We start from the raw sequence: 26,931 nt of genomic DNA, 5'->3' as shown, positions 1-26,931 counted from the left end.
ACTTTTCTCAAAGTCGCGTTTTAAGTTATTTAGTTATAAGGCTTTACTCACGATTTATCAGTGTGGGTAACAACTAGTTTCGGACCATTCAGAGGTGAGTGTAGAGGGTTCGCAATAACATCCCGTCTTAGTAAGAATATTAGCAAATAAGTTGATCATGTCTCACGAAAGTTTCAATAATTTAGTCGCGCTTTAAGCTTATTTATAATGATTAAGGGTAGAGAGAAAAGAATGTTAAGTAAGTAAACTAAAATGTTACCTTCTTCTGGTTCACTGTATGTATCTTTCTTTTGGCCAGAACCGGTACTGTCAATACTCTTTCTAATTTCACTCCTTTTTGGCTCCGGTTTCTTTCTATCTTCCTCTGATGAGCTCTTTCGTGAAGGTTTTTGTTGTTCTTTTCTTGATGTATCACTTTTTGCATCACTGTTGGATTCTGAGCCCGAGGATGATGATGATTTGTCTAGGAATGTATACAAATAAAATTAACTAATATGTAAAAATTTTTTTAAACATACTTAAAAAATAAAAATAGGCTTTTATAAGCCCTTACTACTGTCAAAAATGATCGATTATAAACTGATTATAATAAAAACAAAATATTTACTATGAATCTACAAGGGCTGCTTAGCTTTTGAAATACATTCCAAAATTATGGATGGGTGATGAAAGTAGTTATCCTACCAAAACTAGGTAAGAAAAGAACTTGCGGACTACACACACCAAATCATTCAGACCCATGAGTGGCACCAAAACCTAAGGCACTAAAAATATGGATATAGAAAAAGCATATAAAAAGACTCAGGATTTCACGATGGTGCATAAAATATAATATACATATTATAATAATAAATAGTTTACATATTAAAAAAATAATAATACATATTAAATCTTTCAAAGACTAAGAGAAGGAGTATTTGATAAAACTTTCAAATCAGCCACACCCTACAAACCTTAATTTTGAAGAAGTAATAAAGAACTTCAGCGGTGAGAGGCTCCTTTGCACAGGATACTAGCTAGATTACGGGTAACACAATGGCAAATTTTTCTGCGGTGAACCAGTAATCAGTAAGTATTATTGTGTTTCGAAGGCCACTGAAGGAAAATTACTGGGCAAATGAGACTTAACATTTTATGTCTCAAGGTGAACAGCGCAATTGTAGTGCCACTCCGAATTTTTGGGTTTTTCAAGAATCATGTGGCACACTGCATTGTAATGGGCAGGGTGTGTCAATTATCATAAGCTAAACATTCTGCTTGTCTTGTCCCTTATTTTCATAATTAAAAAGTCTTCATTGGATGCAAGCTGCTAGACCATTACCCATCAAAACTTACTCAAACAAGTGGTTTATGCACTCACATTAGAGAGTAAACTTTAGCAATGTGTAATGAAAAAACACAATATAAACATTAACTTATTTATAAGATTTTTTTGATAGTGTCATACCATTTTTTTTATCATCTTCATCCCAATCTGACTCACTATCTGATGACTGGCTTTTGTCCTTTGACTGTGGCGGAGATTCCCCTGGCTTTTTCTTCTTTTTTGCTAAATTTAAGAATTGCTGAAATAAATAAAGAAGAACATAAAGTAATTATTAATATCCTAATTTAATTATATATATTCAAAGCTGGTACTTTCTAGGATAGGCATTACTTAATTTTTTTAAATACTAACAAATGGGTCACTGTTTAAAGGAGTTTATTAGTGATTATAAACTATTATGATGTGAAGGGTGTGGTAGCTAGTATAATTACTGGGCTTATGTTGCAAAGTAATGAACACAACTTAGATGCTGCACAGGATTTTTGATTAAAACAAATTAGAACCCTGAGTGGCACTACACTGCAATAAGCAAGGATGTATCACAAACCATCAGGAGAACTTTTTGTGTCTTTTTCTCATAAAAAAAACAGTATTTTGTACTGGGGTAGGGGTGCTCTACCCCATATTATTTGATATTCTTTGAAATATGACACAAAACTTAATGTAGTTGCAAGATTTATTTACTAAACCTATTAATATTAGTAAAGAGCGGGAACATCTCCACCAGTTGTCCTCTCATCTCACCTTGCGCATTATAGTGTGGTCATCCCTTACTGTGTTATTGAGTTAATGTTTTAGGCATGTGTGTTTAAGAGAGGCAGAACATAAATTTGAGATTTAATTATTAGGTTAAAATGGTAAACTTTGAGCATTATTTAAATTGATTACCACATTCCTGAACTCTGCATTCAACTTGTAGTGTTTTATACACATAATAACCTGCAAAACTGTGCAGTAGTGTCAGCAGTGATTCTTGGGATTCACATCTGTTTCCTTAATTAACTATCTTATACAACAGTTAAATTTTATCTATTTAAATTGTTAAAGTACTTTTTCTTGATAACTACAAATGTCATCCATTGTACAAAAAGCCAAATACTCACTTATATCGTTACCCTCACTCACTTTATATTGAAATATAGTTCCAGCAATACTAATAAATAATTGTTAGATCAGTTACCTTAAGCCAATCACAGACTTAGTGTTAATATATTATATAGCTTGTATATTACATCACAAAGATTTTATCTTGTCATAAACACAGTTAACATGTTTAAAGTTATATTAATAGGTAGTTATAGCTACTATCAGCTGTTAATTATTTATTGTAGCAAAATAATAGTATATAGTGACAAGCTATATGCAATGTAATAAAAGTTAAATTCATTGTATTCAGAACTAGAAACCCCACTTACAGGCACTTATGTAAAATAGAATATCTAAATGTTTATTGTACATGTATGTATTGTACAACATACTTTCAGACAAGCCCCACTGAAATGTACATTGGTTAAAGATCATCATGTATTGAGTGGGTATATGTTTACCTTTTTGACCTTCTCTATAATTATGTACTGAGTTCACTGTCATGGTAGTCGCCATTTAAAATATAAATGGGTCTATAGATAATGGTGCATGACTCAGACGAAAAGAATATTTGTAACGGCAGTTACGAAAAACACGAATTACTCTTGGACATATAAAATTAAGAGTCTAGAGCTAATTAATGATGAAAAGTGAAAAGGGGACCCAGCTCTTCATTAATTAAGTTTAATTTCTTCCAATAACGTTAATCGTGGCCTATATACGCATCAAAAATAAAAAGAAATGCGTGGTACGATATTTTGATAGTTATAAACTTATTTTGTAAATACTTACAGAGTCCAGGTCGGAACATTCGCTGCTGGAATCAGAATCAATTAAAGGTTTATTCTTTCTCTTTGCCATTCTTATTTTATTTATTTAAACTACTAATGATAAAAGATTTCTAACGTTTGTAATTTTTACAGGGTTTACAAAAATTGAATCGAAAAGCCAAGCCAAAGAATACCTATTACCTACACAATGATTACAATAACATTAGACATAGACAGCCACTGACGAAGTGACAACTGACAACAGGCAAAATTCAAAACGCCAGAAACCTACTCGGAGCAATTATCGAGCTGGAGAGTGAACATAGTGTTTAAATTCTCTTTGCTGGAGAGCGCGCATTTAATTGTTCTCTTTCATTAAATACAGCAAGTAGACGACATGTGGCAATCGAATTGGTATTCAAATCCATATGTAGCTGTTTTTTATTTTAGTAAGGTAGTGTAGATACTACAATATAATAATAATATAAGCCTTTATTTAATAATCCATAATTATGTTCAATGATTCCTTACCTAACTAATCTATGCTAACCTATATTTAAATTCTATTTATATTTTTTTTCATTTGTAGGTAATAACTATTTACACCGGTAATTATTGGATTTCTTGCCTTTCGGCATAGGCCTCCCCCAAACTTTTCCACAGTGAGCTGTCTTTCGCTTTTCTCGACCAGATTGCGCCTGCTACTTTTTTATGTCATCTTCCCATCTAAGACGTGGTCTGCCTGTTTTCCTTTTATGTTGTCCAGAATACCATTCTGTAATGTTTTTCGACAATTTGTCCTTTTTGTTCCTGATCATGTGGCCTGTCCATCTCCATTTGAGGTTTTTAATGTAATATTTAACTAACATGGAGAGAAGTATGGTCAATATAAGAAAACTACAGGATCGAATACGACTTCAATCCATACGGGAACAAACAAAATGAACTAATGTTGATACTATAATATCGACAAAATATCGATAAATTAAGAAATATAAAAAAATAAGTGTGAATAAAGAAACATGCTGTAGGGGTAAATTAATGTAGCTCTTGATCCGTGACCGTCAGAGTCCATACAAAATTCACATAATATTAAGATTGAATGTATGGATTGTAGGAAAAAGTCTTTATTTCCATAAATAACACAATAAATATATTTTAATACGAAATTTAGAGTATAATAACTTATTTCTACACTAATTAATACGCTATTGGGAATACGCTTATGTATTATGAAGCCCTATACTAAGCTCACATTTTACATTTGGAGGATAAACGACTATTCATTGAGCAAATTTGCGAAAAGGTGGTTATCATACATTTGAATTTAAGTGGACTGTCTATAGAAGGAGGCTAGTAATTCGCTTGTAGAACTATACAGATAAATGCGATCAGTGATTGAGGAATTAGGGAGACATGAATTACTTATAACGACGTGCAGGTCGAGGATAAGATGGCCGCCTGCTGTTCAGGTTCGATGATGACGAAACAGTGTTAATCACAATCGCATTTCTTGCACCAATCACTGTCACTCACTGGTGTTTCAATTATCTTACGGTAAGGCACAATGCGTGTACGCAATATACGGGCTTGATTCGACTTTCATTCACGTTATCCCTCAGACGATTGATGTAGACAAGTGAATTTGCCAAACCTATCAAAAGTATAATGTTAAAACCAGGAACTAATTATATATAATGCCTACTACTCGGCTGCGTCGGGTTGGAAAGTCGACGTATATTCTTTAACAACAAGGTCCCAGAAAATGTTCAAAACGTACTACGAAATTCAAAAGAATTGTTATAAGCGTTTGTGTGGTAAAGGTTACTATAACAAAAATTACTTCTTAGTGATACCACAGATTGGGAATAGACCAACCGCCTTCAGGCTAGTAAATAATAAATTTTATTTTACGATTTTACATTGTAACCACATTAAAAAAAAGAAGCCCTTTCTAAAGAGTTTCTTCGGTCCGTTCTTCATAGGTTTGAATCAAACTTTTTCCAATGGGTAGTTTTTGACTTTCAATAAGTGATATTATATCCTATTTTGTGTAAAAATATTTGAATTTGAAAGGTGGGGGAAGCGGGAGGCTAAGGAGGTATGATCGCATCTATACTTATTAATTTATACAGAAAGAGAGAAATGGCATTACCAACATTTAAACGAATCACAGAGTTAAACAATTATTTATCACTAAACATTAACGTCTTAAATCTCTAGATGAAACCCGTAGAAAAAAAAAGAATTGAAGAAGGATTATTGTTAAAGAGAAGTTTCCTTCTTGCCACCAGCTAAAACTGCATTTGAATGTCAAAAAAATTTTTTTTTTCAATATCCACTATATCTGAGGTGCAATCTTGCGTTTTAGTCTATTGCACTTTTGCTGCAAAGCTGTTTTGAGACATTGTAAAGATGTTCTTGATTGTTTCAGAATAATCTTCTTAAGTATCTTTTTACGAAGAGTGTCGTCAATACGCGGCCTAGCAAGTGAATGTAAGCAATGCTTAGTGAACGCAGGAGTAACAGACGGAAGATACGACACTCTTGACGTTGATGGCTGATCTTCAGTAGGTTGAGGGGTTCTAGGGATATATCAAAGTTAGTTTTGTGAGTCTATTATTTTATTTCTGGCTAACTTTAAAGATTCCTGCAATTCAAAAACAGAGAATAAGTAAATAAAAATAAAATTTTGTGATAAAAATTAAATATTATGTTTATGACGGATTAACCAGTAATATACAAATAAATCAAATTCTTTCAATATCAAAATAACACTGTAAAGAAGTAGGATAAATTTTAAGTCTTCGATTTTTTTTGCGTAAAGCCATTGCCCAGACATCTTCTTATTTATTATCCGCCAGGAACCTACACAATATAAATTGAAATAATATAATCGACAGGAAAAAAGACCTACATAATATCCATTAGAACTACATAGCAATTTTGTATTGCTCCCAGAATTATATTAAATAATATTAATATTAGAACATATATATTGGGAATTATATTGAGGAATTTAATCACTTATTTGACTAGAAGCAGTCATGTTCATCTTATCGATAACGAATTTGTGACGGTACAACACTATGAAACCAATATTTAGCATATTTTTCAATGAATATTTTTCTAATACATAATATGAGTTTCTTTACTTAAGCTTGTGTTAACATAAGTATTTCAAAAAATACAAGCAGTGGCAGTAAGCGAGCATGACAATGCCTGTCACGAGAACTCTACCAAATAACAAAAGATAATGTTCATCTACATATTATAGCGGTACTCACTAAAATGCCTTTACTTACAATTTGACAATTTTCATTAATTTACATAAAATAACTCATAGTTATAAATAATATTATCTTTATTATGATTAGTTAAAAGCTCAAAGCTTAAATCTTTAGGCTTTCTTATCATTTGAATTATCTAACTATAATTACATTTATCAATCTGAGACAGACATGTAACACCTCTTAATGACTCCTCCCTACCCAATGGCTATGCTCTTGGCAACAGCCAACCCGACTTCCTTCAATCCCAAGGAAAAATGTTAGATCTTTCGTCATTGCTCTTTAGCATCGTTGCTCCATGCAGCGAACTTCCATTACCGCCCAACGTTGCCCAAAATCTAACCCGTCTTTTTAAGATCTCGAACAATGGCCCCAACAGTTCTTCTGCAATAGAACTGTAAAATTATCCGTCCTAAGGAACAAGATATCTTCTATTATTATCATCATCACCTTATATCATAAATTAACCTTCATAGCCCTGTTATAATTGCCATCTCGGAGACATGGCTGAGGCCTGGAGCCCGATTTCGGGTCCCTGGGTACTTCTGTTGCGGGATGACAGAGATGACGTCTACGCGGGTAGTGCCATTTTCATCCGGCAAAACATTCCTTTTTCTTCTATTCCTATCCCCCCTCACAGTAATCAGTTTAATGCTGTTGCTGTGAGACCTGTAAATATTTCCTTCCTCTCTTTGTATATTCCACATCCAAGCCCCTCACTTATTCCAGAAATTGAAACTATTTTAGCCTCTCTCCCCAGTCCAACTGTGATCATGGGTGATTTTAACGTCCACCACACTTTGTGGGGGTGTTACAACTGTGACGGGTTTGCTCCGTCATTGGTTGACATATTTGAGGATATGAATCTTTGTATCCTGAATGATGGCGCTCCGACCCGCAGAGTTTACCCCAATCAGAACCAAAAATCGGCAGTAGATCTATCCCTTTCTTCAACGTTCCTTGCATCTCAGCTATCCTGACAAACTCTTCCTACTACCTATGGTAGCGACCACTTCCCTATTATCCTAACTCTAAATAACAGGTCAATTCCTCTCCCCAATCATAACCCCTTACTAAAATATAAATTGCGGTACGCAGATTGGTCTCGCTATGCTCAAACCGTGGATGATTTGATGGACCTTCCTGATCTTCAGTGTGATGATAACCTCTTGACTTACTATGAACATTTTGTCAAATCTCTTATTTCTTCGGCCGATTACAATATTCCCCGTAAAAATATTTCTGTCTCAAATAATTTGCCTTCCTTGCCTCCAAAGACTTCAAATTCAGTTCAATGAGAGAGTGGCAGCAAAGAAAGAGTACCCAGCCGAAATGACAGAAGAGAATTTCATGAAATATAATCGTATTGACGCTAAAACTAAAAGGATGGTATCAAAAAAGAAAAAGCTTGGCTGGACTAAGTTCTGTGAATCACTTAACCCCAGATCACCCTCTTCTATTGCTTAGCTAAACTTATGAAGATTTCGCAGAACCCTTAACTACTTCGATCCAAACTCCAACAATCCATCTGAATGCTTAATACTTTCGCTGACAAACTTGCTCCACCCTATGTTCCCCACCAGAACGATTTCCCTATTTCTACGCCGGCACCCATAATGTCCGAAATGGATGCTCCCTTTTCCTTTTCAGAGCTTCAGATTGCTTTTGGAGGTCTAAAAGATTCATCCCCTGGAGAAGATGGTATGCCCTACTCTTTTTTAGTAAATTTAAATATCAAATATAATATTCCTTTCTAAATTTGATTAATGGTCTTTTTGAAAAAGGAATTATTCCAGATTCCTAGAAGTCTCAAATAGTGATCCCTCTTCTCAAGCCTGGGAAAAAAGCATCAGACCTCAATGCATACAGACCTATCGCACTGTCGTCCACCTTAGCAAAAGTTACCGACTAGAGTGGATAATGGAATCCGAACTGCCCTTGGTAAGGGTGAAAACCTTGTCGGTGTTTTTATCGATGTAGCCTCTGCATATGATTATGTACTTCTTCCGTTGCTCAGGCAAAAACTGCACCAGCTGAGTGTACCGCCGAGGATAACACATTTCATATGTAACCTGCTTTCTGGCAGGTCAGTTATAGTATAACACCAGTCTTCCAGTCTCCCACCCCGATTAGTCTGGAAAGGTCTTCCCGAAGGCTCTGTTCTCAGTCCTTTGCTATACAGCATATATATTCAGTATCTAGAATTGTCTGTTAATAATTTTTGTAACATCTTGCAGTATGCTGATGATATTGTCCTTTATCATAGCTCAGGCTCTGTAGAGGAAATATCCCAATGCCTCAACTCTACTTTGTACTATTTAGCGCAATGGCTCTCCGACCATGGCCTATCTTTGTCAGTGTTGATCCTCATTTACATCTCCGAGGGCAATACCTATGTGACCGGTTTGTTAGCAAAATGTTACAGCTTTCCTCCCACCCATTGCGGACCAAATTGGACCAGCTATCTCAAGTCCTTAGCAAACGCAATCCCTCTTCTTATCTATTGGATAGTTTCCGTAAGTTTACCAATCTCCCTCATCCCTTGTTATATTTACCGATGAGTCCTCTATTCTCCACATCATATATGGCCCTGGTTTTCAATCTTTCCGTCGTTACTGATCTTGGTTTTGTCAAAGGATCCCCCGATAATAATTCGAAATTTCAATCGAAAATTCATCAGAATTGGTCAAATCACCTTCTTATCTACACGGATGCTTCACAGATGTCTCAGCAAAGTTGTGTTGGCGCAGCCTACTGGGTCCCCAGCTTTAAAGTCATTTTACAATTCAAATGTCCTCCTGAGTCTTCGGTGTTTACAGGGGAGGCTGTTGCCTTATTAGAAGAAATCCTGTTTACCCGCTCCCATAACCTGAACCCAACTGTTATTTCTACTGACTCCCTTAGTTGTTTATCATCCATCAAGGAAACCCATTCCGGAGTAAGTCAAGACACCCAATTATTCTGCAGATTAGGGCTGTTTTCCTGTCGTCAAAATGGAATAGACGTAACACTTGTCTGGATTCCAGGTCATTCTGGCATTGCAGGCAATGAAACAGCAGACTCTTGTGCTAAGTCTGCTATACAAATGGGTTCTTATGAACATTTTAAAAATAGTTCCCAAGATCTGAGTGGACTATCTAAAACTAATCTCGAGAAGTCCTGGAATACATACTGGAATGAATCAAAATTGGTTAAAGGTAAATTCTATGCCACAGTCCAACCAGATATACCAAGACGTCCATGGTTTTTTTCTCACAGACATGCAGACAGATGGGTTACCTCCACAATATGTCCCTTACGTCTAGGTCATTCCATCACACCTGTCCACCTGCACAAGATCAGAGTTAGTGATCACTCCTTGTGTCAATGTGGCTTGGACGAAGGTAGACAGTACCTTCGTCAATAGTTCTCATATAGTATTTTCCTGTCCTAAACTTCTTCATCCCCTTTATGACGTTCTTCCACTGAAATTTCCCCATCCCGTAAACGTTGAATGTTGTTAACGTCTGTGTTTAGTCCATATTGTAATTTTTTATGTACATATGTGAAATATAATAATATTAAGCTATAAATATGTAATGTAGAGTGTATTTTGTATAATATTGTGTTGTTCCAGGCTAGAAACTAACCATATAAAATAACGCAATACTCAAAAAATCTGCCACTTATAAATTATACAAATTAAATTCATACAAAATTTCCATTCATAACGTGTCTCTTCAATTCCACTCGACATTGGCGAAATAATTTGCGCCCGACTGGTGCAGCCACACGCCATATCACAAAAATTGAATGGAAATTCTCTTTGCTAGTTGTAGTTACCAAAGAGAATTATGCGTAAGCATCTTATTAGTCTGTGAGAGAATTTAAACACTACGTTCAGTAGTTACTCTAAATTTCTGTAAAACGAGAAGAGCGATTTTCATTTTGCCTGCCTTAAATCGAATCTTGATCGAATCAATTAATAATATTTACTTGTTACGTGATTTTGTTATTAAAATCATTTAAATGCGACATTGTTTATGAAGATTTTGTCTTTGACTTTTTAAGTTAAAATTTAATTTGTTAATACAATAAATGAACTCAGTAGGATATTGTTACACCTGTGAACCGTAAAATTGAAAATTAGGAAATCTTTTTATTATTTAAGTGACGGAACTCCGTTATTAAGAAATTAATATGCCTCATGATTTAAAAGGACTGGCTGCGAGGAAAGCAATAATGGTAAGGTTTCATAACGTATGTGTCCATTTATTATCTTTTTATTTATTGAGATGGGCAATGGAATTTGCTTTAAAAACTATTCGCTACATGTCCCCTTTGTAGTGCAATATTGTTTATCTAGGCTAAACAACAAAATTATCTAGAAAAGTCTTAGAATGATTCAGCATATTTTGTCCTCTTACAACAGAACTCTCTAATATTGATTTCCAATGAACAGTTATCTTGTAATGTCATATCTTATGGATCATAATAATGTCATATTGAGGTTTTCTGTTTTATGAAGATGGGTAGTCTTAGTGTATAATTTATCTTATTAAAAATTCCACAACTTAGAATGACTAGCTGACCCAACAAATGTTGAATTCCAATATTAGTAAGAAAAAAATTCAGTACTTAATTAAATTTTTTGCAGCATAAAAAATAGATGATCATTTTCAGACCAATCAAATATATCATAGATAAAATCTGTTATACTACAATAATTATTGTATTTGATTGCCATCTTGCAACCCTATTGCGGATCTGTGGATGGAACTCATGATACAAAAATAGCTGTTAATCATAGAGAGGTGAAAATTTTAAGTTGTATGTATTTTTCAATGCTGAATCATAATAAAATAAAAATAAATAATAATTTTATGGGTCACCCTTATCATATAAGGATATGAAAACTAGATACCCTGTATGCGCACGAAATTTCATACAAATTAGTTCAGCCATTTCCGAGGAATTTTACAAATTACTGTGTGGAAGTAAAAATAGCAGCTGTAGAAGTCAAATCACAGTTATGCTGTATGTTGGAGCCCTTGTACTTTTGTGTTTCTCTTTGGAGGGTGGACCTTCATAGTTACAGCATTATGGTATATTTCAAATTAGGAATTTTGGATGTGATGGCATGATGACATACTTAGGTCCTGTAAGTTTCTAGATTCTCATTAATAATGCCACATATATGTTTATGATATATTTATTGTTTTTCAAAGTATATTCCTTCACTGTACATATTGTAAAGGTAAGTCATTGATTTTTAAACATATATGTTATGTTTTTTAAAGTGATAACTTTCGAGTACCGCTCTGTTATAAAATTCTGTTTGCTTTGTTCAACTCTCAGGTAGTGGTTTGATGATGAAGCTACAAGAATTTTATTAAGAGGCGGTGTTCGAACAGTTAGCTCAGTTGGTTAGAGCACCGGCATGGAACGCCGGAGGTGTTGGGTTTGAACCCCGCATTGTTAATAAAATTTTGTTTTTCAAATTTATTTGTCATTGATTTTTATTGTCACTTTATATGAATTTGAGATTTGATTAGATTGTTATATATTTTCTTTAGTAATCTCAGGGTCTTCTTCAAAGACTGCATTATTGTCAGCAATCTTAAAAAGAACAATATGAACAAAAGACCGGTAAAGGTATTAATTCTTTTCATTTCTCAATAATGATGATTATATAATATAATATCTTGCCATTTGTTCAACACCCTGTTGAAAGAAAGCGGCAAGAAAACCGTAAAATACAATAACTATTTAGTCAACTTATGGATAATATAAATGCTTATTTCACACATGAAATTTCCAGGCTCCATTGTCTCCCACACCATGTGCAGAAATCAGTGATGATGAACTGGTTTCCATCTCTGTTCGAGATCTCAACAGACAGCTGAAGATGAGAGGATTGACAAGGGATCAAATAGTTAGGTTTGTGTCAAATTAGAATTCATCATTAATGTTTTAGAACTACTAAACCGTAAGTTTAAGGGTGCTTCTCCTTAATTCGCGTTGTAAATATGCCATTTGCTACTATAATTTAAAAAAATAACCTATATGGAGTATATACAAACGAATATTTCTTCCGCCAGACAACAAACGGATTCTATCATAATCAGCCAGAACATATCCTCTGCTAAACCAAGGACTTTCCCATAGATCTCCATTACAATCAGTACTGTGCTGCCCTCATTCAACCTACTCCGGCTATTTGACCAGATCGTCAGTCTATCCTGTTGGGGATTTACCAACACTACCGGTATGTGATCCCCATTCGAGGACTTTACTGCCCTAATGGCCATCTGTCCGTTGAGCTATGTGCCCTGTCCACTGCCACTTCAGTTTTGCAACCAATTAGGCTATGTCGGTGGATTTGGTTCTCCTACAGATCTCCTCATTTCTGATTCGATCTCTGCGAGCCTACGCCTCTCCATTGCCCTCTCAGTGACCATGAGCTTTCTCATCACGCCTATAGTTACTGGCAACACACACTGTCTTCAGACACTATGGTATTTGAGAAGAGAAGATTTTACAGAGCTTCCTGATGTGATCCTTTAATGGTTCAGCTTTTCCTCTTGAGGTATGGCACCCTAAAAATTGTACAATTGCTGTCAGCCAGTCTTAAATACATTTATGTATTACAAAATATAAATGTGGCTCCACACCATGGCTACAAATTTATATGGTAGTATAGATTGATTTTATAATTACAGAATGAAACAAAGACGGAGGACATTAAAGAACCGAGGCTATGCTGCATCATGTCGTATAAAAAGAATTGAACAGAAAGATGAATTGGAAACAGAGAAAAGTCAGGTATTAAGATTAAAAAATTTTATCTGTTTTTTTGTAACATAATATGGTCAGACTAGGTCAATGATTATCTTTTTCCACTCCTTTCGCTCCTCTTGCTCTTAATAGTGATTTTCATTATTATAACACTAGAAATAAGGGATTGCTTGTAACTAATTCTAGTAGGCTTCATAAGATACATAATAGCTTTAAGGGTAAATGTATACACTTCTATAATAAAGTCCCAGCCACGGTTGAGGCATTATCTATGAATAAATTTAAATGTTTTATAACAAAATGGCTCTGTCGTAAAACCTATTACTCCACTGCTGAATATCTAAATGATCGGAGAGCCTGGGACTAGGTTGTGATTGTTTTACAGCAATAAAAATGACTGTACAATATTGTATATTTTTGTTGAAAAGAACGCAAAAAAAGATTGCTGGGAGAGTTTCTTGCGCCGCTCTCTCAGAGCGCCAATAGTTTCCGAAGCGGTAGTAGTATCTAGTAGTTATTAGAAATGACAAAAGAATTCTATAGGAATCAATTTTGAGAAAATAAATGCCTTTTATGCATTTTTATGCCTTTTTAATTTTATCTGTCATCATTGTATCACTACCTATTACTGATAATTGAGTCTTTGAAAAAGTCTATACTCTATGGCATCAAAACCCATTACTTGCTAAAGTTTAAGCTTTAGAAAGAAAGAAAGAAATATCATTTATTCTGCAACTAAAACCTAGTAAATACAGGTAGACTTATTATTAATCTATATTAAAATGCAGAATAGGAGTTCATGTCAGCATAATACTGATCATACCCATAGGTGATATTATGATCAGCGCTGGTCTTTCGGAGAGCCCATTGCCGGTGGTGGTCGAGTGCATTGCCATACTAATAACTTTAGTATGTAGGTATATAAATAAACGTAAAATATAAACTACTCATGCACAAATAAATTAACATTTTTATTTTGAGTTTTTGTTTCTGCAATCGGTCCCCAAGACCATAAGTGGAATTGTGGAGGGAACTATGACTTTAGAGTGGAGCAGCCAATGCCGCACCTTCTTATAATATGTGGTCACGTTTCAGTCGCTTAACCACTGGCATATGTAGCATCTCTGTAATTATAACATTAGAGTGTTGTTCAATATGGTCTTTGTGTTTCACCCGGTACGGTTATGTTGCTGGCTACGCTCCAAAGTTGAATGCCATAAGTCCATATTGGTTTTAATATTGAATTGTATAACAATAATTTGTTGTCGATGGACAATGCTGAGTTCTGAGATATTTAAACTTCACCTTGTTTCTTTTTATTTTAATATGATATTTCCAGGTCAGGCGCCTGTCTAGGTAGATTCCTAAATAAATTAGCATTAATGATATTATTTATATGAATAATAGTATAGTATTAATCTGAACATTTATTTATTTATGGAAAAGTTGGACAAACGAGTGTATGGGTCACCTGGGTGTTAAGTAATCATTGACACCAACATTCTCTTGCAACACCAGAGGAATCGTGTGATATATGCACATCATTTATTAATCTTTTATTTACCAGTGGTAGGCTCCTTTGCACAGGATGCCGGCTAGATTATGGGTACCACAACGGAGCCTATTTCTGCCGTGAAGCAGTACTGTGTAAGCATTTTGTGTTTCGTTCTGTAGGGCGCAGTATAGTTAGTGAAATTACTGGGCAAATAAGACTTAACATTTTATGTCTCAAGGTGACAAGTACTACTCAAAATTTTAGTGATATTTAAGAATCCTGAGGTCAGCAGAAGGTCCTGCTCGTCTCTTCCCTTATTTTCATATTAAAAAAATGAGCCACAGTGATTAGTAGTCAAAGCCGAAATAAAAAAAACCTTCACAAAGGCGAAATTATAATTAAATGATTTTTTACATATTTATTACAGGAATGGCATGACATGGAAGCTATGCAAGACGAGAATAACAGGATTCGGGAGGAGATCGAAGCCCTCAGATCTAAATATGATGCACTCAAGCGATTTGCTCATATGAAGAGTATTCCATTACCACCAGAGTTGGACATTCTGCCTTAGTGTATATATTTAATAATTATTTCGTATTCTCATAAGACATAGAATAAACAACGTCAAACGAAAGCCTGTGAAAGGTCTCAGTATTCTCTTGAAGCCTACATGTGCAATCTTTTGTTATTTAACTTTCTATTGCCATCGACATATTATTAATGTCCTACTCACTAATCTGTTATTGCTTGCGATGGCAGTGTTTGAATTAATTGTGATTGTAGTGGTCTACCTCATACATGGGGCAAACTTAAAGTTTTGCTATTCTAGCTAATCTATATATATAAACTAGTTGATCCGACAGACGGTGGTACTGTGCATAATAAATAAAATACTGTTTTTTATGTATTTGTCAATAAGTGTTCATAACATCAATAATTATTTCGTAACGTATGCTCCTTGTTGTTATAATGAAATTGTTTCACAGCAGAACTGTCAAACCGTGCGTCAATAAATTCTCTCACAGAAAATATATCCATACAAAATAAATATTGGTAGTAAAAATAATTATGGGTCCCAAATCGAAATAAAAAGTATCCTATCTCTCAAATTGGACCAAACTGCACTCCATGAAGTAATCCCCATTTAAATCCGTTCATTAGTTTACGAGTCCATCGCGGACAAACAACGTGTCACGTAATTTATATATATTAAGATAATCTAATATATAAATTTTTGAAACGTTGCAACCTTCTTAGTAATAAAAAAACAATTGGCGGGAAATCATTTGTCAATTGTTTTTTATCACACATCAAAGTTCTACGTACGCAACGAAAATGGAATTAAGTCGAGAAGATTTTAGAGCGATGATTTATAATGATTTCAAAAGTTCTCTCTCTCGGCAAGACTGTGTCGCTCGTCTTCAAAATGCTTTTGAGAGAGAAGCACCTTGCTTGATCACCGTGAGGCGATGGTTTGCTGAATTTGAGAGAGGTCGGGTTTCTTTATATGACGAATTTCGTGAAGGGCAACCTTCAACTGCCGTCAACTAAAATAATGGTGGCCACTGTTAAGCGGCTAATTGAAGAAAAGCCGCGGCTTACCTATGAGACAATTGGAGGACTATTGGGGATTGGTATGAGCCAAATTCAGAAAATTTTACACGAAGAATTGTAAGTTCGGAAACTATGTTGTTGTTGGATCCCTCATGAACTGACAGCGGAGCAGAAACGGGCTCGCGTGGAATGATGCTCACAGATGCTAATGATGTACGACCACGGACATTCTAATGCTGTTTATGACATTGTCACAGGAGACGAAACGTGGATTTATTGTTTTGAACACAAAAAAAAAAACAATCTTGTGAATGGGTGTTTGAAAATAAGAACAGGCCAACAAAAGTGAGGCAGGCGAGAAACGTTGGTAAAAAATTATCGCATTTTTTTTCTCAGCTAGGAGTCCCATCTGCATAATTCCACTTGAAGATCAAAAGAGTGTTAATGCCGAGTGGTATTCTACCATTTGTTTACCCAGGGGATAAAAAAAGGTCGCGAAAGACGACCAAAAAAGCCGCGTTCTCCTACATCATGACAACGCTTCTTTACACACGGCCAACAAAACTAAGTAATTATTAGCTTCAAAAAAGTACAACTCTTCACCCATCTTGCACATGCCCCGACCTGGGATTTCTGTATTTTCCCCAAAATCAAAGATTTGATGCGAGGTTTCACTTTTACCAATTCCGAAGAGGCGTGATAGCGTTCAATGAGCACTTAGAAAACATGCCTTCAGATCTGTAGTCCTCCTGTTTTAAAAAATGGTTCGATCGCATGAAAAAATGTTTAAAATGTAAAGGAGAGTATTTTGAAAAGCAATAAACATAATATTTTGGTTATAACATGTTGTTTTTTAAGTGATGCAAAACTTTTTGTGTGACCTACATAGTACGTTAAACATCGTAAAAAAAAAACTAAAAATTTGAATAAATAATTGAAAATTTCAAACAAACTAACCCTTACGTAGGTGCTAGTCACCTACGAGTTCTAAACGACAACAGCGCGACGTGGGACAAGTGTCAGCGCCTACGCTAGCCCGCGGCTACTAGATTACTTGCAGGTTGCTCCGAAATGATATTATATAAAATTAATTTATTCAGATGAAATATGTATTTTTTATTTATGATTAAGGTTAACTTTTATCGTACTAATTTGGCATATGTAACTACGCAACCGAGACTCCACTAATACATACGACCAACGACGAAATTCACATAACCTCATTCGGTTTCTCGCCTTATTTTGTTTTATGGAATTGCTAATTTATTTTTATATACAAAGGACGCTTCAAAGGTTCTTTTAAAATTTGAATGGACGCTATTTCAAGTCGAATACTATCATATAATTATGATTATGCTACTGTCTTGGAAATATAGTCTAGATGTTTTATAAAAAAAAGCAACTTACCAAGTATTGGGTAAAAATTCGAACAAAAACAAAAATTTTGCGAACTTAACTATCACGGCCGATGACGTGCGTAAAAAGGATGCGGGAACTTCAAACTTAACTTAACTTGGGGTTTTTCCGTCTTTTGTGTGTCAACATCCCATTGTTTTTGTTCTAATTTGTACAGAATTTAACGGACTTTGATTCCATTATAAGTTCAAAGTAAAATAGCAATTCCATAAAACAAAATAAGGCGAGAAACCGAATGAGGTTGTGTGGGTTTCGTCGTTGGTCGTATGTACTATGGAGACTTAGTTGCGTAATTACGTTAGTACATATGGCAAATTAGTACGATAAAAGTTAACCCTAATCATAAATAAATAGTACATATTTCATCTGAATAAATCAATTTTATATAATATCATTTCGGAGCAACCTGCAAGCAATATAGTAGCCGCGGGCTAGCGTAGGCACTGATACTTGTCCCACGTCGCACTGTTGTTGTTTAGAACGTTTATTATAAAACCATGAACACTAATAAATAAAACCAATTGTTTTCATTGAAAATACTCATTCTAAAATATAACGGTGTTTCAACTTTGATATATGACAATGTTTGCGCGCCAAAATCGCTCGGTAATCAACTGAATTGAATCTTAGAGGGATTGATTTGCGAAGGTTTAGTGTCAATTGTAGCTCGACGCTGTATAAATGCTTATAAATCGTGCCCATAAAGAACCAATTCTAAAATGGCGACACCTAATGATTCGCTCTCACTCACACGTGTAATATCATCTATGTGCCATTCCTGTTTCGCCGCCATTTTAGAATCGTTTCTTTACTGGCACGCGTTATATCCAAATGCGTGGATTGCTTAAGGCATCTAGGGTCAATCTGACTACACATTTCCTTGAGAAGTGGGCATTTACATAAACATTTTTCAGTAAAAGAAGGAAGCCGCGATACTATAGTATTTTTTAATTTAATTTTAAGTTCTAAATTTAAGTGGAAATTATATGGATTTATATTATATGTTTAATAAATAATGCAAATTTAAAAATAAACGCGATTATTTTCTTTAATTTTTATTTTATTATGCCCATGCGCCGGAAAATTACCCAATTTTTTGAAGACAATTCTCAAGCAAGTCAGTTAAAAAATATATGAATGATAAGTAATTCTATTTAAAGCCATTTATTTTCAAATCTATTGCTTATCCATGATATCAATATAGTTTACTTGTCAAAATTGAATAAGTGCTGGTTATAATTTTGTAATTATTAGAATTGAACAAGACATACCAAGATTTACGAACCAAACGTCACTCCAACGGTTGGCTCAGTCTTAATTTGTATAATTAATCCCAGAAGTGAGGGATATCACTTTAAAAATAAAAAACATGTTTAGAACTCTAGGTAATCGATAAGTACAGTGGTTCAATTCTAAGCTAGATAAACTTATAAAGAAAACCCGTACATTATTCAACAAACAAATGCTCAAATCAAAAGCCTTGACGGAAAACAACAAAGAAATCAGGAGGGCCCAAAGAGCGTCTTGGATGAAACCATGTGAGGACGTCTTCACAAGATGCTCTCAAAAACACGCCAGAACCAACTGGGACTTATAAGAGCAGCTGATTAATCTTCACATCTGATGAGAGTAACATTATGGGACCTCTAATCTCAAGTTATTTCCCTGGGACCCTCAACTTTGAGGTTATAGACCTGAAGGCGAGTAAACCGTAAGTAGGTATTAGCTGAGAAAATAGGCAACTTTACTACAGTCAGATATAGATATATATACAGGGTCGATTCTATGCTGTCCAGTAGGATTCCAAGATTGAGACCATATGGAGTCTCTCTTGATGTTATGACCGTTGAAGGATGTCCACAAAACGGTAAACTGTGAACCCTGGCCGGCGATGAGCTTTTCTATAAGATGGATGGACTTCGTATCGACACTAATGGTTCCGCTGATGATGTAGTGATTATGACTCGAAGTGACAGCAAAAGTACTGTCTCGTTTGTATATCTACTATATCTCAACTCATACAGAAACCTCTCTATATCATATCCAAATCGTACCAAGGCAATGAACTGGAGGGCAATGCTGAAATGACCGTCCTGGTGCCTTTTACTAGAAGAGGAAGTTGAATTACCTTATATCCTCGCGACTCAATACCGTTCGCTAAGTTAAAATATCTGGGGCTCACTTTAGACCACGCTGGCTTCACCAAAATCCTAGAGAACAGGCCAAATTTACACAGCCATTGTAAGACCACTTATATCATATGGCTCTGTGGTCTGGTGCAGAAAATGCCCCATATTTAGCAAATCTATCAACTTGGGAAACCTTACCTGCGTGTTCCAGTCGGATGTATAAGCCACTATACAATGTCCGGATACTATTCTGAATAAAGGCAGCTCTCTCCGCTCTTGAATCAAATACAACGGTCTCAAGACTGCGGAAATATACTGAATACTTCGGGAGAAATACACATAGAAACCTCGATGGGTTCCAGGACATGCAGGGGTCGAAGGCAACTTGCAAGAATTGGTGCCAAAAGCACTCAATTTGGTCCTAAATCCTTCTGTGGTGTCCCTTTTAAAATAAACCCTTAATACATATTGTTCACAAAAGTTTAGTAAACTCTAAACCAACACTACGGGCTTGATCCATTCTAAAACCCTAAACCTTTAAAAAAAGGCTGTGCATAAGACAAGATAGTACGGCTAAGTAGGTAAAACTGAAACGGAGCAACGCAGGCTTAAACAAAATTCTCTCAACCCTAGGCCACAGCTCGTTAAGCATCCGCTCTGAATGTCACTAATGCATGCGTAAACGTACCATCTCCTTGGGAAGACCAAATCTTCAACCATTTGCGATACACCATTCAAAGACAATAAGATTCATGAAAAGAACCATTCGTAGCAGTATTAGTGGCTATCACAATTCACAATACATCACATTGGTTGCAGTAAAACACCTGAAGTGTAATAAAGCCGGGATACGAACAATAGTTCGTATCCCGGCTTTGGTAATAACTGCTATGGTAATAACCATAAAGCCACGAATGTATAATATTGTTTAATTCATTATTTAAGTTCTAAGTTTAAGTGGAATTTTTTGTGATTTAACTATATAAACGCATTTAGAAAAAAACTGGCACCCAAAAGTTTTCTGTACCACTATGCATTCAATTAATCACAGTAATCAAAAACAATTCTCTATGTATTAAAAAGTACTAGCTAGTAAAATAAAATATTCCAAATTTGAAAATGTTGTGTTTAGATATTGTGATACAAACTTAGATTGAGGATTGGCCTCCGATGCGCTCCTACTAGATACCGCAGGTGCAAAGTGCGGCAACTAATACTATGCCGCAGTCTCGAACAATGTGTGACGTTGACGTGCCACATGTTCTGTTAAACTGCGCAAGTAATTGAAACTTAAATGCTGGGTTGCGTAGTAAAACTATCTAAAAATAATACTACAAGAAATAAGGAAGACACTTGGATCACATATCATCAGTAAGTATTCTGTATTTTATTAATTTCAATATAAAATAACACGAAGCGTATGTTACAAAATTTGAAATATGGCTTTGAGAATCAAGATGCACACTATTAAAAAATAGGAATAAGAAAAACCTATTGTTCTTAGGTAGTGCGGTATCTAGTGGGAGCGCAGCGGAGACCAATCCTTAATCTAAGGCTATAAATAAATAAAAAAGGGTTTTTTGTAATTTTAATGTATTATTGTCGACTTACTTCTAATCTCAATGGGCATCTTTGAGACATTTAAAACGTGTTAGAGATGTACATCCAGCCACACAGAACATCAAAGAGCTTAAAATTGCTATTACCGCCGAATAGGAGCGTATTCCCCAAGAAGTCATAAAAAACCTCGTACAAAGCATGCCACGAAGAATTGCAGCAAGTGGAGGGCAGACTCGATATTACTCTTTTATTTTATTGCTAGTAACATTTACTAAATAAAGAAGAAAGTTAATTGAAGTTACCTTATTTTATTGTCAAACTAACTTAACTTTTAACTATTCGCGCGTAGTCTGTACCTACTTTTTCTCTCGTTCTGTAATCTGTATACAGTGGAATTTATTTACTACCCCTTGGTTGTAGCACAATCAATACAAGTAATAGAATCTATTACTGAATTATGGTTGTAGCTACCATTTTGCTATAGCGACATAAATCTAACTTGCTTGAATATAAGCTTTTATATCTTTTGTTTACAATTAGATGGTAAGAAATCCGAAATAGATGCCAGCGCTTGGGTTTCCAGTAGCCGTATTGAGGCACGTCGATAGTAATTTGTACATCTTCCGCGCCTCTGGGCCCCACAGGCCAAGTGTCTCGACACAAAAAGGCACAAAGATGTTAGACTCACTGAGACCGAAATATTTGCGACGCTTGCTGTCTTAGGCAGTCGAAGCAGCAGCCAACGGACGTAGCTTGGACATGAAAAGGAGCGAGAGTCTCGACGAAAGTCGTGTCTCACACCAGCCCCCTTCCCCGTGCCCAAGCTTCCAGGTTCATTCTATCAGGACGCTTGCCATTGCGGCAAGTAATGCCATTTGGCTCTAAAAGAGCTGATATTAAGAGTGGCAAATGCCACGAACTGATACGGCCTGCTGATTTTAGGCAGGATAAGCCGTGACGCCTAAGAACATCTACCTAAACGCCACATCTACATTGATGTGGTTCATTCAGTTTATACCTAGCCGGAGTGATATGTATATTGACAATGTCATATTGGCAAGTAGATTTGGTCTGTTTTTTTTATATTTGAAATATTTAACCAAGCATTGTTAGCTTCGTTTAACCAGTATGAATTAATAAACCTCTTGCACCTCTAAAATAACGTGTAGGAGAGCATAGATCACATTTCACAAGATCACTAGTTTGGCTGCAAAATTTGTTTTTATTTTGATTATTATCACTCATTAATATATTTCACTATTGGTCCATTAAACAGTCACTTCACATAAGTTGATTTTGTTTATTAGAAAGTAGGTGGGTAAGCGTGTAGGTACGTTTCGGAGTTAAATAGATGGTTCAGTAACAAAGTTATATTCTGAGCAGCAACTGTGCTTAGTAAACTTTTGAATACTTATGCCTAGACGCACAGTGACTGTTAAAGAAAAGGCGGTAATAATTTCAAAATTAAAAATAACGATGAAAACCATGTTGATTTGTGCAAATAATACAATGTTTCCCATCCAAAAATATAAAATTAATATAAACCATATGTTCATATGTATCTGTAAATTGTTTGATGTATCTCTTTACCTCTGCCTGAAACGATGTAACGGATGTAACGGCGACATTAGAGTGGTTCCTCATTTGAATATACATACATTGCATAATTCATGTGAATTATGCAATGTACGTAAAAAGTCTATCAATTTAATATTTTTGGATTTGTATTTATTCGTTAAAAATCAAATGAATAGTGAATTATAAATAAAAAAAAAATTACTGAAAATAATTTCAGTCTATGGTCCATCGCAAGACTAATAATTACGTTACACACTAACTACCAAATTCTTTGAAATAAAGTGTATATTAACCCTTTTTTACCAACCCAATACCTTACACTGCCGTCCCCAACATTAAATGAAACCACGAAATACTCATCACAATTTATTTAAAAAATTTTTGGACAATGGAACCTGGAATTGCATAATGTAGATTATAGGGAATATTGGACATGTCTAGTTGTTAATAATTGTTTACCGAGTCTCTTTTGATATTTTAATAATTGGCTATATTCATAAATAGTCCATCTCACCCGGTCGTTGATTGTTCATTACTTCTGCTGTAGTTGTTGTTTATTGACCAAGCCGGGCTGTTGCAAAATCATTGAAATACTGTCCACATGGCGTAATTGTCTTTTGTTGATTGAGCCAGTCTGTTGTAGCTCTTTTGGAGGAATTTCCATCTGTTGTGACAATTGTTTATTAATTAGGCCTGGCTGTTGAATTTCTCGAGGAGTGTCCACCTGACGTGATTTTTGATACTTTATCGGAACTGGTTCATTATATAGACGTAAATTTTCCTTCTCAATCGGTCCTGGTTGCTGATTTGATACAGCGTTATGTTGTTTGTCATTAGTTAGACCTGTTTTATTATTGGTGGACTGCTCCGGTAGTAAATTAGTAACTTGTGCTCGGGTAGTATTCATGCCTGGAAGCATGTTATTGACCTGTGGTACTGTTGCGCTGGATCTCTGTTGATAATTATAATAATTATTTGTTCTCACCCACGGGACATACGGGTTTGAATTACTTTGATAGTATGGATTAACATTATTACGTTTCTCCTCTGTTTGTTTTACTATTCCGTTATGTATTACATATTGATTTTTCTCTCTTTCCGAAATATGTCTAATACGTTGCCCTTGTGCTTCAATCGGGGTTGTGTTGTAATTAGTAGCTACATCTTCGACATTTGCTAATGCCCTATTAGTTGCCTTTATCAGTTGCTCTGAACTTAAGTTCGAAGCTAGATGAATTATGTTTTGGATTTCTGCTTCTATAGCATCAGTTTTATTGCCCTCGTTTAAAACTTGAGTTCTAACAAGAGCGCCTTTAGCTGTTACTAGTTTCGCAATGTAATCTTTGGGTAATTTTTGCAAATCCTGTGAGGCATCCGATATATTTGCAACGGTCAATAATTCGTGAATGAGTTTCGTTGGGTTCTGTCGAAGGTACGGCCGCGCCTGAATCAAGTTCTTGACATATGTTTCGTATGGAACAGCGTATTTTACATAGACTAGTGGGCTATAAACCAAAGGTTGCTGTGGTTGGAGCGTAAATGTTAATTCAATGACGCCATTATTCTTTGCCATGTCCAATTTAGCACCATTCGTTCCGCTCAACCGATTCGAATTCGCTAATTGGAGGGCAATGTTTGCATACGGGTATCTAGAATTTGGATAATGATTTTGAAAATTATAGGAATAAAGACTGGGGTGATTTGTTTGGTAGGACGAAATTATACTTGCTGGATAAGGCGGTTGAGGCACTACCGATTGAATTATGTTAGAATATTGATTATTAAAATTTTCATGTAATTGTTCATTCTGCATAGGCGGTACGTTGGGAATTTGATTTTGAATAGTTAGAGGCTGTACTTCATTCTTTGGCTCTTTAACTACGTTAGATTCTTTTTTGTTGCTATAATAGGATAGGTACGGATAATTTTGTATATTTTCAAATGAAGTTTCTGATTTTATATTTTGAGGGACTGGCATGAATTGACGGATGGAATTTATGTCAAACTGAGGGATAGCTATATTATTTTGAAATTGTGGTTGTTCTGTTTTCTTCAAAGGTATTTTATCTTGAATATTATTCGGTAAAAACTTATAATTATTCAATTCCCTTCGAACATCATTATCATCAGTTTTTAATATTTTTGATATATCTTGATTCGCGTAGGATGGATTTGTTAATCCTGGATAGACAGACGATAATTGTTTTGAAGTATTTAAAGAAGAAGCTAAAATAGCTTGGACAAAAGGACCATTTTGTGACATCGGTTTGTACCAGGGTTGTATCTGATTTTTAGCTACACCGTATTGAAAATAATTTTCCATATATTTTCCATTATTGTTATCTCTATACTGGTATGGTTTATAATTTTGCAGTATTTTCAGAGTATCTTGGTAATTTGGATGAGATTGCAAAAAGTTATTCAAAGATATCGCTTCATTTTCATCATACTGTTGTTGTTGATATGTTGGTGGGGTTAGAACTTCTGGAACGGGTGGTGATGATATGTGATGTGAAAGGTCAGCATTACATGTGCCTGACTGTTGACAGAAACTACTTAAGCTTAAATAAGCGGCATTCATAGCGTTTACGATGCCTTTTAAAAGATCACTACAATCAGGTTGATTTGCGACTGGTATTTCATATTCAAGACTTAATTTTCCTAACAATTTTTCTTGCTGATACTTTAAGTCTGTTATTTGTGAACGTAGTTTTCTCTTATGCAGTTCTGCAGAATCATCTGTTAGCTTATTCACATTATTAGTGTCTGTTTTATTTAAAGCAAACTCCAAATTTTTTATAGTCCCTTCAAGAATATCTATAAATTGTTCTGGACTTTGACTACCTTGTTGGATGCCTGCTTTTAATTGCGTAAGGGTTTGCAATAGTAACTGAGAGCTAGGGCAATTTGAATGATGATCGTGTTGAACTTCGTTTATCAAACCTGTAACCTAGAAAAATCATTCAAATAGTTATTTTAATTAGTAGAAATCAGTGTTAAATCATTTGCTAAGATGTTGGGATCTGATGTAATTGAAAGAGATTTTTAAATGAGGTGATATTTAAGGAAATATTGAATGCGTGATATATGATCACTCCATCTGAATGTCTCAGGGTGATGAGCATAGATAATTTATACGTCTAGATAGAGCCTATTGCTGCTAGACAACCGATAAAAACAAGCCAGGTTTTTAAATTAAGCGTGCGTGACAAGCTACGTCTTACACTCGCTATTTGTATGTCAGTTTGTGTTAGTGTGTGTGCATTGCTTAAAACAGAGGCTAACTGTCCACCTCAATTTTTTTCACAGCTGTCACAGTCTATCTAGTCGTATAAATGATATAAGATGATGAAGGCTAGTGATGTCGCATACTGCTATACGATACACCTTAGGTGGTTTTTAATACGTTACAAATCAGATTTATTAGTTATTGTTATTATAGGCAGATGTGTGTTTAAAAACAAAACACAAATAACTAAATTATACAGCGTGGCGCTATAATGGCGACTTTAAATGAACACAGGGGTAGAGAGAGCTATCTAACGTTATTCATAAAAAAAAAAAAAATTTAAAGTAAATAATTGATTTTTTAAAATTTCCATCTACCAAATTATAATATGTATATTTTAAAATGTAGGAAATTTAGGAAGCAATATTTTTTTAACCCTCACGCCGCGACGGCACGACTAGTGACTACGCTAGCTCGCGGCGCGGTGCGGCATTTCTTACAGGTTGTTTCGAAATGATATAATGGAAGATTTATTTATGTAAGTGAATTATGTATTATAGGTTCTATTGAAAATGTTTTTTTTTTATGATTACGGTTAAGGAGTTCTTCCCGTGTGTTTATTTAATGTCACCATTTTAGGTAATGCCACGCTTTATAGTTTTACTTAATAAAAAATGATATATTGGTCCCTACAAGTAGGCACATGTAATCTTAGAC

At 35.1% G+C, this 26,931-nt stretch overlaps 3 protein-coding genes across 4 annotated transcripts in view; 1 reads left to right on the top strand and 2 right to left on the bottom strand.

The window, feature by feature from the left end:
• LOC126976166 (RNA polymerase-associated protein Rtf1) overlaps positions 1 to 3,383 on the bottom strand; it is a 33,508-nt gene extending 30,125 nt beyond the window's left edge. Inside the window, exons 1-3 of the mRNA XM_050824397.1 lie at positions 3,206 to 3,383; positions 1,448 to 1,565; positions 260 to 463 (exon numbers count right to left, since the gene is read on the bottom strand). Coding sequence (XP_050680354.1) covers positions 260 to 463; positions 1,448 to 1,565; positions 3,206 to 3,274 — 391 coding nt within the window. The 5' untranslated portion in view covers positions 3,275 to 3,383. The remainder of the gene's footprint in view (positions 1 to 259; positions 464 to 1,447; positions 1,566 to 3,205) is intronic.
• A 6,975-nt stretch (positions 3,384 to 10,358) lies between these two features.
• Positions 10,359 to 18,770, top strand: LOC126976205 (transcription factor MafK). 2 transcript variants are annotated; one of them, XM_050824459.1, is made up of 5 exons: positions 10,359 to 10,697; positions 12,274 to 12,392; positions 13,175 to 13,277; positions 15,173 to 15,350; positions 15,408 to 18,770. In XM_050824459.1, the coding sequence occupies exons 1-4, from the start codon at positions 10,653 to 10,655 to the stop codon at positions 15,317 to 15,319; spliced, it is 414 nt and encodes a 137-aa protein (XP_050680416.1). In that variant the 5' UTR covers positions 10,359 to 10,652; the 3' UTR covers positions 15,320 to 15,350; positions 15,408 to 18,770. The 2 variants fall into 2 exon arrangements, with proteins under 2 accessions (XP_050680416.1, XP_050680415.1); XM_050824458.1 differs by having other exon boundaries at positions 15,173 to 18,770.
• A 4,568-nt stretch (positions 18,771 to 23,338) lies between these two features.
• Positions 23,339 to 24,913, bottom strand: LOC126976176 (uncharacterized). The gene has a single exon (XM_050824412.1). It carries the CDS (start codon positions 24,796 to 24,798, stop codon positions 23,518 to 23,520), a length of 1,281 nt encoding a protein of 426 aa, XP_050680369.1. The 5' UTR covers positions 24,799 to 24,913; the 3' UTR covers positions 23,339 to 23,517.
• Between the last annotated feature and the right edge of the window lie 2,018 nt (positions 24,914 to 26,931).

The sequence above is a fragment of the Leptidea sinapis genome, chromosome 39 (genome assembly GCF_905404315.1).
Source record: "Leptidea sinapis chromosome 39, ilLepSina1.1, whole genome shotgun sequence".
Classification (NCBI taxonomy): Eukaryota; Metazoa; Arthropoda; class Insecta; order Lepidoptera; family Pieridae; genus Leptidea; species Leptidea sinapis.
This window is presented reverse-complemented; position numbering and strand designations above follow the sequence as displayed.

Bases quoted from the DNA above. Each gene is read 5' to 3' on its own strand.
- LOC126976205 (XM_050824459.1), top strand. From the start codon at position 10,653: ATGCCTCATGATTTAAAAGGACTGGCTGCGAGGAAAGCAATAATG. The intron at 10,698-12,273 runs GTAAGGTTTCAT...TGAAATTTCCAG, and splicing joins CTGCGAGGAAAGCAATAATG to GCTCCATTGTCTCCCACACC. The intron at 13,278-15,172 runs GTATTAAGATTA...TATTTATTACAG, and splicing joins TGGAAACAGAGAAAAGTCAG to GAATGGCATGACATGGAAGC.
- LOC126976176 (XM_050824412.1), bottom strand. From the start codon at position 24,798: ATGCAGAATGAACAATTACATGAAAATTTTAATAATCAATATTCTAAC.